Genomic DNA, 14,517 nt, shown 5'->3' on the forward strand with positions numbered 1-14,517 from the left:
TTGTAATTAAGTAGTCATCACTGTGGCCAAGGTCATCCGGGTTTTCTCCTGTTATCTTCTAAGAGTTTTAGAGTTTGGTGTTTTACACTTAGGTGATTGATTCTGAGTTAATTTTTTTGTGAAGGGTGTAAGGTCTGTGTCTCTATTCAGTGTTTTGCCTGTGGACGTCCAGTTGTTCCAGCACCATTTGTTCTTTACTATTGATTTTTTAAATGTTAAACCAACCTTGCGTTACTGGAACAAATCCCACTTGGTCATGATATATTTCTCATATATTGCTGGATTTGATTTGCTAATTTTCAGGGGGAAGATTTTCATGAGTGATTTTGGTATGTAGATTTCTTTTAATATCTTTTATCTGGTTTTGCTATCAGAGTAATGGCCTCCTAAGATGAGTTGAGAAGTATTTCCTCCTCTCTTTTCTGAAAGGGTTTGTGTAGAAATGATATTATTCTTTAAATGTTTGATAGGATTCACTAGTAAAGCACCATCAGCATGGAATTTAAGTTTAGGTTATTTAGGTTTTTTACTTTTGTCAGTATAGAAATCTGTGTCTTTCAAACAACCAGCTTTTGGTTTTATTGATATTCTCTTGTTTGTTTTGTATTTCATTGATTTCAGGGTTAATTTCTGTCATTTCTTTCTGCTTACATTTGTCTTCATTGTTCTTTTTCCAGTTTCTTAAGAAGGAAGCTTAGATGATTGATTTCATATATTTTTTTCTTTTCTAATACAAGCATTTATAAAGGTATGCTTAAAAGCACTGCTTAGACATACTGTGTTTTTATTTATCATTTAGGTAGAAATATTTTCTGAATAGTTTTACTTGATATAGAATTCTAGGTTTAAAAAATATTTTTTTCCTTCATCATCTTCATTTTCTGGCTTTTATCTCTAACTCATTCTTTGTTCCCCAGTATGTAATGTGGGATTTTTTGATTGCTTTTAAAAAGACTTTTTCTTTAAGAGTTTTGTCAGTGAGATTATATAATAGTTTTCTTTATATTTATCCCACTTGAGTTTGACTTTCTTAGAAAGTTCTTGGTCATTACTTGTGCAGTTATTTTTCTGCTCTCTTTTCTTACTCTTTCCTTGTTTGTTTGATAGAATTCTAGGACTTTACTTCTCTTAATATTGTCTCATAGTGACTGAAGTTTTTGTCTTTTCTCCATCCTTTTTTCTCTACCTGCTTTGGTTGGGATAGTTTTTATTTGCTTTATCTTCAAGGTTGCTGATCTTTGGCAATATGTAATTTGCTTCAGCTCATCCAGTGATTTATTTTTTTTCATTTCATATTATATATACATATATATATATTTTTTTTAGCTCTACAAGTTACATGTTTTTCCTTTAAAGTCATTGAGTATATTTATAATAACTATTTTAAGGCCCTTGTATGCTAATTATATATCATCATTGTCATTTCTGGGTCTATTTCTACTTACTGATTTTCCTTTTTGATAGCATTCAGATTGGTCTACTTTTTTATCACCCTAGACTGAGCCAATAATATATTATGCCTTTTTGTTTGTTTTTACTCTTAAATAATCTTCTTTATACCCATTTATCATCTTTTGAAAAGTGAAGGAAAATAGATTATTTTCTATATTTTTCATGTCATTTTCCTGGTGATGGTACTTGGCTGTAATTAATCCCTTTTCCTGCATACTACTTAACATAACCATTTTGGAATTCCAACATATGTTAATGTTCCTAGGATAATTCTAGTTTTTCATCTTTTGCAAGAAATGGCAGCCTCTCATGAACTGGTTGGAGGCTGGTAGGCAGTGTGGCACTTCAAATTTAAGAGAGGATGCAGTTAAGCAGACTGTGAGGGGCTTTTGGTACAATGAAAGTAATACACACTCTTCCAGATATGTGTGATATACATTTGGAATTTTCTGTAGCTTTAAAATTAACCTTAATTAACTTCCTGAGTGTTGTGAATGCTTTAGAGATGTTTCTTATGAAAAATACTTTTCCAGATTGATAGGTTGTATGATTGGAAAAAGAGCCCCGACTGTGATGTGGCTGCTACTTTAAAGAAGCAGAAAAAGAATACAAAAGATGAATTTGAGGAGCGAGCAAAGGCTATTATTGTGGAATTTGCACAGCAGGTAAGAAAGCTTTCCCTTCTTTACGAAGAGACTATATATCGTAGAATATTTTTTCTTCTTTTACATTGTCTTTATAATTAAGTCACTATTTTCATTAATACTGGTTCTGTTCCCCTATTAATGGCAATTAGCATTTTCATTCTTTTCCCTTCTCCCTTTTCCTTTTAAAATCTTTATTTCAAGACCTCTCTTTGTAGTCTGAATGTTTAACTTTTAAAAACCAAATTGACTTGGAAAGAAACTACTTTTCTGCAGTATGGTTAATACCTCCAGGATATACATGATCTAAGTGTTTTTGAGGAATTTTCAGAATGAAGAGCCGTTATTCATCCAGCTTCTAGTTAAGTCATTTCTGTTCTGGAGACCTCCTTCCACCACTCGGCCTGTGGGGATAACTTTGCTTTTTGTCTCTAGGGGTTGAACGCAGCTTTGTTTTATGAGAATAAAGATCCCCGCACTTTTGTGTCCTTGGTACCTACCTCTGCACATACTGGTGATGGCATGGCAAGTCTGATCTACCTTCTTGTCGAGTTAACTCAGACCATGTTGAGTAAGAGACTTGCACACTGTGAAGAGCTGAGAGCACAGGTGATGGAGGTACTGGTCAGCTTTTCAGTTTATTCCCCCCCACCCCCAAACAGGGTTCTTGGGTGGGGATGTTTACTAATTTAGATTTAATCTCAACATGGTGCATTGTAGCCTATATTTCACTCCCTTTGCAATGTCTCTTAGGTTAAGGCTCTCCCAGGAATGGGCACCACTATAGATGTAATATTGATCAACGGGCGTTTGAAGGAAGGAGATACAATTATTGTTCCCGGAGTAGAAGGGCCCATTGTCACTCAGATTCGAGGCCTCCTATTACCTCCTCCTATGAAGGAGTTAAGAGTAAAGGTAAGTCAGGGTGGTAAGCGTTGGTACGTGTGGACTTGCACAGTGTTTAAAAATTCTACTGAGGTGGTTTCCTCACTTCAAGAGCCACCTGGCTTAATACACAACACACACCCTTCACTGGTTTTATTTTAGGTGTCTTCATACAGGAGGGACCATCCATCAGAGTAGAGATGTGTGAAAGTCCTTGTTTACCAACTAAGCTTCTCATAAAAATCAAAAGCACATTGTTTTCGTTCTACACTGGTAGCTAGTTACTAGTATGTTACTGGTTTGTATGCACCTTCTGTTCTGTGACTTGTCTTTTTACTCATTCTGTAGTAGCTTGAGAAACAGAATTATTTAACCTTAATGTTGAATTTATCAGTCTTTCATTTGCACTTATTGCTTTTTGTATCTAGTTTAAAGAAATCTTTCCCTGTCCCAAGGTCATGACAGTATCGTCTTACATCGTCTTCTACCACTAACCACTTTTCAAATAAATGTGATAACAAATGTTTTGATCTCTGTAGAACCAATATGAAAAGCATAAAGAAGTAGAAGCAGCTCAGGGGGTAAAGATTCTTGGAAAAGACCTGGAAAAAACATTGGCTGGTTTACCCCTCCTCGTGGCTTATAAAGAAGATGAAATCCCAGTTCTTAAAGTAAGTTATTTCATTTTTTCCTCCAAAGCTGTTTTGAGTTGTACCTTGTGTCAGTAGAGCACACACTAAAAATGATGAATAAAATGGGCATCTTTGTCTTTGTGGAGACTTATCTGGTGGTCTCCTAACAAACAGTTGATGCTTGTAAATTACTTCAGTTTGTATAATCATGAATTGGCATAAATAATAATTTATATATATTCAAGTTAGAACATTTTATTTAAATAAAAAATGAACCAGAAGCTAGAAGAAGTTTATTCCTTTTTTTTTTTTAAGATACTCAGCTGTATAGATGGAACTAAAAAAATCTATTACCAGGTTTTAGGAGTCATTTTAAAGCCTGTCTGCCTATTTTCAGGAACAGATGGCACAGGTGAGCCCAGCGGAGTTTCACAAAAGCAAACATTGAGACATAGTTATTTATTCTCTTGCCAAAGAGAAGATACCACTGTTCCCAGCACATGGCTCTTCTCCTGTGCTGGGACCATTATTCTTTAGGCAGCACCCAGTCACTGTCACCAGGGAATCGGCCCCCTTAGGGCCTATGAGAACAGGGCAGGCATCCCTCTGGCCAGGCTTGAGTATGGGTGGACTTGGGCATCTTTAATGGCATCGACATGGTTGTTTTACTCATTTCTGGTCAAAATCTCTTCACCTTCAAAGGAGTGATGATGGAGTAAAGGGCTGCTGAGATTAGGGTATTTCATCATTAAATACCTTTGGGCTACTGTAACATATTACATTCACGTAGTACTGTTTAAATTTAGAAGATTCTTATTTATCATGTCATTTCATTCACCCATCTACTCTGCCAAGTGGTGCAGAGGTTAAACATATTTCGACATTAGTAAACCTAACATAGACAGAGGTGAAGTGGGATACAGCTCAGTTATGGCCCCCAAATCTCTCCTTCCTTTCCCGTACAGGTTCTGCCATGCCTTGCCCGTCCTAAGCCTTGGTTTCGTATTTTCATATGAACACCTAATCAAAAACAGAAAGTTTAATTCTAGGCTGCTGAGATAGAGATGTATTTATAACGTTGTCAAATGTAATTTCTTTTCAAGGATGAACTGATCCATGAGTTAAAGCAGACACTAAATGCTATCAAATTAGAAGAGAAAGGAGTCTATGTCCAGGCATCTACACTGGGATCTTTGGAAGCTCTACTTGAATTTCTGAAAACATCAGAAGTGCCCGTAAGTAATGGTACCCAACTCCACGAGAGTCAGTGGTAGGCATTGTTTATGGTGCTGTTCCTGTTACCCAACACAGGCAGTTAAACTAGGAAACTCCCTTTTTACAGTATGCAGGAATTAACATTGGTCCAGTCCATAAAAAAGATGTTATGAAGGCTTCAGTGATGTTGGAACATGATCCTCAGTAAGTAATTTCTCTTCTGCTGTAAAGGCTTTTATGTTGCCTATTTTATTTTAGTGGAACTGTTATGACATGGTCTGTGTTTCATTGAATGATCTTTGATGTGTTTTAACCTTTTAGGTATGCAGTAATTTTGGCCTTTGATGTGAGAATTGAACGGGATGCGCAAGAAATGGCTGACAGTTTAGGAGTTAGAATTTTTAGTGCAGAAATTATTTATCATTTATTTGATGCCTTTACGAAATATAGACAAGACTACAAGAAACAGAAACAAGAAGAATTTAAGTAAGTTGGTGATTTTTACCTACTTTGGATCTTTGGTAATAAAGTTGATTATTTGAGGATTACCAAATACCAGCCAGGTGTGTAGACAACAGGAGCGTGGCACTGGCTTGTCTCCCGGAGGCTGCATCCTCAGGTGGTGTGTTATACGCCACAGATTTGGCCCACCTGAGACACTCTAGCAGTGTGTGAACCAATCCTCTCTGTAACATTTCTGCTTAGTTTTTAATTTTCAACTTGGCAGACCTAGGTTGTGTTAATGGGTGAGTAGCTGCTACATCTGGGGACTTTATCTTGCTGGAGTTCCTCATCTGGGGTTGCATGGAATGGAGGTAACACCATGAGTGGAAAATTAGAAAACGAAAGGAGGCGAGGCATTCCTTGGCAGTTGTCATTCCTTGAGCAAACCTGACAGAGCCCGTGGTGCTGGGGAGCCCTTGTCAATGGACCTGACCAGGTCCCTGCCTCTCGGAGCTCAGGGGAAGACAAGCGAAGAACACATGAGAAGTTGGGATAAGCGCAGGATGAAGCAGGGAAGGGCCTAGATAAGGCGAGGAGAGGTGTGGATAATAGTGTGGCGGGAGGCAGCTCAGCTGGGGAGAGTGAAGCGAGCCGCCCAGACACCCGCCCAGACACCCGGGAGGTGTCAGGTGGAAGGACAACACCGGCCAGCAGGGCCGCGTTCAGAGGTGGAGGCAGCCACAGTGACCCTCGGGGAGGGTGGCAGGAGGTGCGGTAGAGAAGTTGGCAGCACCCATATCCCGTAGGACCCTGTAGGCCACGGGCGGGGTTTAGGGGGCTGCTGGTTAGAGCCTGTCAGGAGGCCCCCGTAGTCCAGGCAGGACATGGTGGAGGCTCAGACCAGCGTGACCAGAGGGAGGGACGGCTCAGTCTGAGGTACATTTTAAAAGTAGACTGTCTGGTAAATACTGGGATTTAGATTGAGGTGTGCTCACTTTAGATCCTGAAACCTGAAGGGGAAAGACTGAAGTTTGATTAAGAAAATGCTACAGAGCATTTAAGCATTCTAAGCATATGCGATAAGCAGAGAAATAGTGTCCTTTTTGATCAACTGATTTGGGAACGCGGTAGAGAAAAGGAGGATGTGGTTTGATGCCTGTGTCGGTCCTCAGAATAGGCCTCACACGGGCCCCAGGACACACCTGACGGTGGATTCCACCGAGGCACCCAAGCTCCATCTTCAGGGGCGGGGCTCAGCCTTTGGTCAGGGCCCAACGTGCTCCTGTGATGCAGCTGCTTTGAGGGGAGGGAAGAGGATGAAGAGAGGGTGCAGCACCCTAGGGACCCCTGAGCGCCGATGTGCGGCCTTCCTGCTGCTCTCAGCTGAGGGGAGAAGAAGCCTCATATTCACCTGCATTTGCTTTTTTATGCTTCGAAATGATTTTGTAAGCTTAAAAATTCTTGGGTTTTCTTTTTTCCTTTTAGACACATAGCAGTATTTCCCTGCAAGATAAAAATTCTGCCTCAGTTTATTTTCAATTCTCGAGATCCGATAGTGATGGGCGTGACTGTGGAAGCGGGCCAGGTGAAGCAGGGGACACCCATGTGCGTGCCTAGCAAAAATGTAAGTTCTGGTTGTACTTTCTAGAAAGTGTGTCATCTCTTAAAGCAGTTCTGGGAGTCCAAGAGTGATAAAAAACTGAAATCAAGCAGAGCTTGTCACCTCCTGTAATTTATACAAACTCAGTATCGGTGTTCCTTAATCAGTGTTGATTCTCAAGCACCCGGTGTCAGTGCTTTAGGTAATGAAAGTTGCAGAATTATTGCCTTCAAACGTTTTTGATGTTTTGAGTCTGGGGGAAAGCTTAAAACATAGTATAATGGACACTCATGTCTTTGCTCTAGATTAGCATCATAGCTAAGAGAAAATAACATTAATTCAGTAAAATCCTGTAATTCACAGTTCACGTTCACTTTTTACCAGTTGCCCCAAACGTCTTAGTAAGCTGCTGCTGACCTGGCCCAGGGCTCCTTCAAGGCGCACTGCACCTGCTTATCAGTGTTTTGGTCTCGATTACGAACAGTCTGCCATTCTTCTTAAAGAAGAGCCCAGGGGAGCAGCTCCACAGATGATTTCTCAGCTTGGATTTGTCTGGTTGCTCCCCTGTGACTAGATGCAAGTTAGAATGATGGGGACACAGGTGCTCCTGCGAGCCTCTGCGTTGCCACGCGGGTCGTCACTGTCACGTGCAGACCCGGGTGATCAGAGACGGTGCTGTCAGCTCAGCACCGCCATCAGAGGCAGATCGTCGCCCGCGGTACTGACTCCGTCACCTGGGGCACCGAGGGTCCCTGTGAGCTTCCCAGCGGCTCTAACCACATTGACAGTCCTCGCCTGAGTAATGACATGGATGGTGGCAGTGTTGTGATCCCCCTCCCCACACGCTTCTGTGAAGAACCTTCTCCCCCCCCGGCCTTTTCATTAGGTATCTTACACACGCCCCAGTTATCCAGCGTTTGGTCACTGGGAGCCCGTGCAAGCTGCCTTGTGTCCTTGCGCATAGCACTGGGGGCCCCTTCTTCCTTTGTGGTGCAGTAAGGTGCTCCAGGCTCATCTAGGACTTGGCCTGCCCCAGACTTGGGTTCCTTTAGTGGGAGACAGCACCTGGCGTCCCCCAAGTGCTGTGACTCACTGCTTCTAGGAGTCATGCTTCTCTGCCAGTGGCTAAGCTAGGACACTGGCAGCCGTGATCTCCTGTGTGGCTTCGGCCAAACCAGCTTACCTGTTTTTACTGTCACTGCCCTGTATCTCTTCACAAGACAGGCAGCAGAGTGGGATGTTGTCGTTGTTGCCTTCCCCAGACGGTGACTGAGGTCAGGTCGCTCCCAAGTCGCATCCTCAGAATGAGCAGCAGAGTTCTCAGCACGGCCGCCAGGGCCCACACAACGGGTCCCTGCCTCTCTGCCTGCATCCCCATCATCCCAAGCTCATTTCTGACTCAGAACTTCTGTGCCTGCTGGTCTCTCTTACTCTGGCAGCTGTCACGTGGAAGGGCAGGGTGGAAACACGTCGGATGGACAGAGCACACGAGCGACCTCCTTTTGTCCTCACAGCCATCTTGTGAAGGCAGACGGGGTGCAGTGGTGTCACCCCCAGTTCTCCAGTGAGAAAAATCACACTGCGGAGAGACCCAGAGACCGAGGTGATAGAGGGGCCCAGGGCCCAGGCTTTGCAGCTGGCTCGTTCGCTCGTTAACGTCCATTGTCCAGTCCAGGCACCTGTGACTGCCACGATTCCTCTGCCCACATCGTGGTTTCTGTTCTTACTTTACAGTTTGTTGACATTGGAATAGTAACAAGTATTGAAATAAACCATAAACAAGTGGATGTTGCAAAAAAAGGACAGGAAGTTTGTGTCAAAATAGAACCCATCCCTGGTGAATCTCCCAAAATGTACGGAAGACATTTTGAAGCTACAGATATTATCGTCAGTAAGGTAAGTGTCTCACTCAGCAAAAGTGGCCCCTTTTAAGAAAGGGGGCCGTCAGCTCTTCTGATGGCCTTTACTCAGGAGCTGAGGGCTTACATTTAGAATCTGATGGGACTGGATTCTTCGTTAGGGCTTGGCCTGTAGCCTGGCCTCCTGACAGAGTGCCCGCTAGGACTTCTAGGTCAGATCCCCAGCAGACAGATGTGGTGCTGGCATTCTGCTCCCAGAAAATGCAGGCAGGCAGGCTCTGCTTTGGCAGTTTCTGCCTGACCTTTCCATTTGTGATGAGCAGGATCTGGTAACAAGCTCTGGGGCCACATGCTCTTCTTTGGCACTTGTTTGTCACACTGTTCTGTTCACTGTGTGCCTCGGGCCTTACAGATCAGCAGGCAGTCCATCGACGCCCTCAAAGACTGGTTCAGGGACGAGATGCAGAGGAGCGACTGGCAGCTCATTGTGGAGCTGAAGAAAGTGTTTGAGATCATCTAGTTTCCACACGGGCCAGGAACTGGAGGAGATGCAAAATGACGCTGTGCTACTGCCAAGGAAAGCAAGGCAAGAAATGGAATGACCTATCTGACAACCGCTGAACTAAGCATAGAAGGAAAAAAATAGGTGTATAAGATGTTTTCCATGAGAAACCAAGAAACTTACACTGGTTTGACAGTGGTCGATTACACGTCCCCACAGCTCCGGCGTGCCTGCTCGCCCGTCCACGCCTTTCCCTGTCCTCCTCTACTGGCTGCTGTTTTAAAGGTTGCCCTTCCCCAAATTATTGGATTTTTATTACAGATCTAAAGCTCTTTCAATTTTATACTGATTAAATCAGTACTGATTAAATCAGTACTGCAGTATTTGATTAACCAAGCTTCTGCAGATTTTCTGATTCTTGGGACTTTTTTGAGGTAAGAATACTTATTTATGCATATCCTTCCCACCGTGGTGGGTTTTTCTTCTTTCCCCCATGCGTTCTTCTGCCATCTGCCCTTAGGGATTTTTAAAAATAGAAAATTAGGCATTCTGATATTTATCTGCTTTGTGTGAAACCATGGTGTAAAGCAAAACTGGCTGCTATTACTGCTTGTGTGGTCACGAGAGTCCACTGTAATCAGCACAGTTCTGAACTCCAATAAAGAACCCAGACGTTGACCCGCGAGCTCTGCTAGGCTTTATGTCAGCGTAGCTGCTCTTCTGAGTCTCCATCCCCGTGCAGCTCATTCTCTCGAACTATTTTATTAACTATCATACCTTGTGTACTAGCACATGTTAACATTAGGAATTCTTATACATCAATCTTGGTCTATTTTGTCCTAGCAGATTCCATCATGCATACATTTTCTGATGAGACAATCAATAGGGTGTTGATTACCTGTTTGGACTTAGTGTAAACAGTAAGTTGGTATAGAGACATCATAATGGTTTCTTCATATTAGTAATCTGATTGTAGCTAGTTTGTTATGGTTTTCCTGAAGAATGTGGAAAGTGGGTCCCTGAGGTAAGAGATCTATTAGCATCAGAGAAATTCTTCTGGCAGATCCCTAATATCTGACTACCTATTTATAGCACAGTGTTGAATGAAGTCAGTGTGGGGTGTTGGAGGAACATTAGAATTATAAACTATATTTTTAAAGTGTTATGGCATAACATACAGCATAGAAAAATACTTTTATATACATCTGAAAATCTGGACCATTCTTCATTATATTATTGAAGTTTCTCAAGGGCCAGTAGAGGCAAAGACAAAACCTCTAAACCATCTGGGGGACATAATTTTTCCCAGGAAAAACTTAATCTTGAATTGTGTGTGTGTGTTCTAATTCAAAAATATGTAAATTCCTCCACTTGGAAGAAGTAAAGAAGATTTGCTTAACGTGTTCCTGTGTTCATGCTTTGGGTCAGGAGTGATCAGAGTTATTGGGAAGCTTTCTTTACCCTTGCTTGGAACAAGTAGAACACCAGTCTGGGCCCCCTCGGGCATTTCAGAGCTTAGCATGAAGCGTGTAACGGTCCGGCCATAATAGTTCAGGATTTGCTTCCTAAAGGATTCACAAAAAGGAGCCTGTACAAAATATACATACAGTTCTTTATTAAACAACTGTAAACACTTCACTGTAAAAATCCATAAAACTTTATAAACAAACATTTTGTAAACAATCTATGCTACAGTAAAAGAATTAACAGTTATTTACATGCAATACTGACAAATTTGGCACTTATTGAAAAGAAATGTACAAAAACACTTGGCTTAAAAAGAAACTGAAAATTATAAAACTCAGAGCATTACTATCATGCACTTTGCAAATACCTCACAAGCACTTATGGCACAGCTAGCGGAGAGCAGCAGGCTCCCTGGTAGTGTTCACGTAACTTTTAATGTGCTTCCGTAAGTTTGCTGTAAAACCACCTGAACATTGTCTAGAATAAAGTCAAATGCCATATTCCAAACCGACTCCACCGACTGCTGCATCAACCTGCAGGTGAGCAGAGACAAGCGATCAGGAAAGACTGATTCCTTCAAGAATCTGTTTAACATATATATTGATATTTAGGGTTTAAGAGTTTTAACGTCTGTATGTAAATACACTCAAAAATGTACTTCTGTGGTTTAAACTATATAAACCTTGAGAGGAGGAGCAATCTCGTTTTGAGCCTTTTTCACTCCCCAGTCAATGTCATGGCACTTCTTTCTCTGGCATTCAGAACACAGGGCTTCCCTTTTCAGGAACGCTGAGGAGCACAGCTACCGTAACTGATGGCCTCACCTCCCTCCAGGAGCTGTGGTGACAGACATGCTGGTTTTTTCCCTTTGGGTAAAGCACTGAATAGTTACCTTTTCATGTATTTTATAACTAGGTCCAGTTTTTCCAAATCTTTTTCCTCTATTAGATCAGTACAGTATTTCACAACTTGCAGAATGTCTTCTTCCATTGGATCTAGAGAGGGGAGAAATCTCAAATGAGGACCAACTTATGCTTTTGAAGGAGAAAGGCAGAGATCTGCAGGGATCAAGGAAACTACGTGCTACCATAGTAGCACTCAGAGCTGCCACCCGAGTGGGCTGTGGTAAGGAACCTTTCTGAGCCGCCCCCAGAGGTCAAAATGTTGCGGGGGGGGGGGTGGCTGGTTTACGCTCATTCGATTTAGGAGAATAGTTCCTCTATAGAGCTGAGTTCACGTTCTGTAGTCATAGGACATCACGTCTCAGTACCAGCCAGGCCAACCTGAAATGGTAGTTATCCATTCTCTGAGCAAGGTCTTCACATCACTGAATTCCACAGCTCCAGCTAGGTTGGGCGCTGGGGGTCTAACACACCCAGATGGCTCAGGCTGCAAACCAGAAAGGCCAGCAACACCTGAAGTGGAAGCAGAGAGTTCTCCCTGTTAAGAAAACAAATGATAGAAAGTGCTATATTTACATAACATTGAGTACATAAACATCCGATGAAGGAAGGTCAAAGTTTAAAAAGTATGAAAGAAATTACCAGAGGTTTCTCAGAGGCAGGACCTCCATGTTTTAGAAACCCATCAACTACCTTCTGTGGGCTGCCACAGGCCCCTGGCAGAGGTTTTGCAGGACCGTTAAGCAGCATGTTTTTCAAAGGGCTCTGAATCTTGTTGGGGGGACTGATGGAGCTTTTTTTCTTGTTTCTTTTCTTTTCTTTCACCACTGCTGGTTTTAGCTGCAGTAGCGGGTTCTTTGGCACTGAAAGAAGATGGACATAAGATCCACAACACAACATGCCTGGAGAGCAGCACGGGCCCCTTCCTCCTCCCAAGAGCAGCCCTGAATGCACACACGCACACAGCACAGGGCTCCCTGAGGGAGGCAGCAAGTGACCGTGGCCCCGCAATTCCTAGGGTTGCTCAGCCACTTACTGGTGACATTTGGGACCTGCTAGTCTATACGGGGCTCAGAGCAGTCAATGAAAACAGGCGAATTCCTTCCAGCAGTTCAGCAGGCAGTATTCTGTTTTCATTTTAAATGTGGTATTTGTGACGCATGTTCAGAAACCTTCAGATTCTGGGCTTTAAACCTACATCCTCTGAAGGATCCGTCTCAAAGGACAACTGGCTTGACAGATAATCAATTCAAAAGATTTCTGGGTAATGGCTTGTTCAGACTTTTAAGTCAAGAAGCTGCAGATACAAATCCACCTAGGACTCTGTCTGACAGCACTTAACGGGTACTGCATACTAGTTCTGTTCCCCTGATGTGAAGAGCACTGAACATGACTAACAGCTTAAAGACTTGGGCCATCGTATATATACGACAACAATCAAACAACAACTTCCTCTCTCACATCTTCTCTTCTGTTACGTGTCACTTGCAAAGCTTACCAGATGTGCTGGCCTGCTGCAGGTGAGGGGTGTTTTCTCCCTGCCTTTGTCTTTGATCATAGGCTGCCTTCAGCTCCTTTTGAAGCTCTGCTGGAAGGGCTGCAAACACCTCAGGGTCCACCTGGTGGAAAAGAGGAAGTTCAAAGTCAAACCCGAGCTGACGCTATATAGAGGTGGCTGGTTTATATTCTTCACAAAATAGACTTTATTTCAAATCATACTTTCCTGATCTGTATGAATTAGGTCCTCAATATCAAAGCTCATTAAATCCTCACAAGGTTATAGGGTGAGAATAAGGAATACAGCTTTGAATGTGAATTGACTTAATTAAAAAACCAAAACAAAAACACTGTGCAGAACGACCAGGGCAAGAAGCACTAGTAGGAAATGAGAAGCAAAACGCAAGAAAACAGGCACGTATGTGATGTTTTTCTTAAACGTCAAACTCTGATTGTGTTACTGTCCCTAGTGTACGGCTACATATCTTCACCCTGGTACTCGAGTGTGGCCCAGGGTCTTCTCAGGCCAATGAAACGGCAGAGTGTTTCTGTCTTTGGGGTGGAAGCTGTAAGCGCCCACACCCCATAACCTCCCTCTTCGCTGCCCTCTGTTGTCCATACTTGGCTGCTCTGTCAGTTTGTGTCCCGCAGGTGATGTGGAGACGGGCCATCCCTCCTCCCCCAAGGGACGGAGTCAGCCACTGGGAGATTTAGGGGCAAAGGAGAAAAGGAAAAGAGAAGTGCCCTGAGCTGGGAGCCAGATGGCCGAGGACATTCACACTATGGTAGAAGGGCCTCAATTCAATTCACCTGTGAAAATGCTGGAAGGGCTATTACATTAATTCCCCCATCGCTGTTGGATTCTTGAGGTTCCGGTATTTGTAACAAAACCGTCCCAGCTGGCTGTGGCAACACCCCTGCGCTGTAGCCGTTTACCGGCTCTCTCCTCCTGTCGCCAGGCGGCTGCCCCTGCTGCGCAGCACACACTTGCTCCACCTGCTCCCGGAGATCAGGTGGGAGCGCTTCCAAAACAGACTGATCTAGCTGTAAGACAGCAGACAGATGCTGAGATGATGCATTTCCAGAGGTCATGCCCCCCTCTCCTTCCCACTGCAACACCATGGGTAGTGGACACAGGCGCAGACCACCGGGCTAGGAGAGCCACCCCCAAACCAGCACGTTTTTGAAACATCTTGGTCTTTTGCCACTGATGCCTGGCTGGTCATGCGTGGACTCGAGATGACAAGGGCAGGCCCCTGGCCGGTACCCCAGGGTCAGCTCAGCCATGTCTCCTCACTGAACCTGCTGCACAGGGACAGACAGACAGGCAGGCCCTTGTCAAGCTCAAATCTGAAACTCTGCCCAGGGGAAGCGGCCAGTGCCTGAGGCACACGTCCATTTCTGGGATGAGGTAAAGA

General features: G+C 43.4%; 2 protein-coding genes across 13 annotated transcripts in view; one reads left to right on the forward strand and one right to left on the reverse strand.

The window, feature by feature from the left end:
* EIF5B (eukaryotic translation initiation factor 5B) overlaps positions 1 to 10,636 on the forward strand; it is a 68,971-nt gene extending 58,335 nt beyond the window's left edge. For both annotated transcript variants that reach the window (XM_081254699.1, XM_081254700.1), the window contains exons 15-24: positions 1,986 to 2,117; positions 2,532 to 2,714; positions 2,850 to 3,011; positions 3,521 to 3,652; positions 4,717 to 4,848; positions 4,956 to 5,032; positions 5,150 to 5,314; positions 6,758 to 6,896; positions 8,607 to 8,768; positions 9,144 to 10,636. In XM_081254699.1, the coding sequence (XP_081110825.1) occupies positions 1,986 to 2,117; positions 2,532 to 2,714; positions 2,850 to 3,011; positions 3,521 to 3,652; positions 4,717 to 4,848; positions 4,956 to 5,032; positions 5,150 to 5,314; positions 6,758 to 6,896; positions 8,607 to 8,768; positions 9,144 to 9,251 (1,392 nt within the window). In that variant the 3' untranslated portion in view covers positions 9,252 to 10,636. The remainder of the gene's footprint in view (positions 1 to 1,985; positions 2,118 to 2,531; positions 2,715 to 2,849; positions 3,012 to 3,520; positions 3,653 to 4,716; positions 4,849 to 4,955; positions 5,033 to 5,149; positions 5,315 to 6,757; positions 6,897 to 8,606; positions 8,769 to 9,143) is intronic.
* A 91-nt stretch (positions 10,637 to 10,727) lies between these two features.
* REV1 (REV1 DNA directed polymerase) overlaps positions 10,728 to 14,517 on the reverse strand; it is an 81,906-nt gene continuing 78,116 nt past the window's right edge. For 10 of the 11 annotated variants that reach the window (XM_081254694.1, XM_081254691.1, XM_081254696.1 and 7 more), the window contains 6 exons: positions 13,910 to 14,143; positions 13,101 to 13,221; positions 12,245 to 12,465; positions 11,984 to 12,140; positions 11,593 to 11,695; positions 10,728 to 11,233 (listed from right to left, as the gene is read on the reverse strand). In XM_081254694.1, the coding sequence (XP_081110820.1) occupies positions 11,122 to 11,233; positions 11,593 to 11,695; positions 11,984 to 12,140; positions 12,245 to 12,465; positions 13,101 to 13,221; positions 13,910 to 14,143 (948 nt within the window). In that variant the 3' untranslated portion in view covers positions 10,728 to 11,121. The remainder of the gene's footprint in view (positions 11,234 to 11,592; positions 11,696 to 11,983; positions 12,141 to 12,244; positions 12,466 to 13,100; positions 13,222 to 13,909; positions 14,144 to 14,517) is intronic. The other variant, XM_081254693.1, reaches the window with a different exon arrangement.

The sequence above is a fragment of the Mesoplodon bidens genome (genome assembly GCF_964165515.1).
Source record: "Mesoplodon bidens genome assembly, chromosome: 14".
Lineage (NCBI taxonomy): Eukaryota > Metazoa > Chordata > Mammalia > Artiodactyla > Ziphiidae > Mesoplodon > Mesoplodon bidens.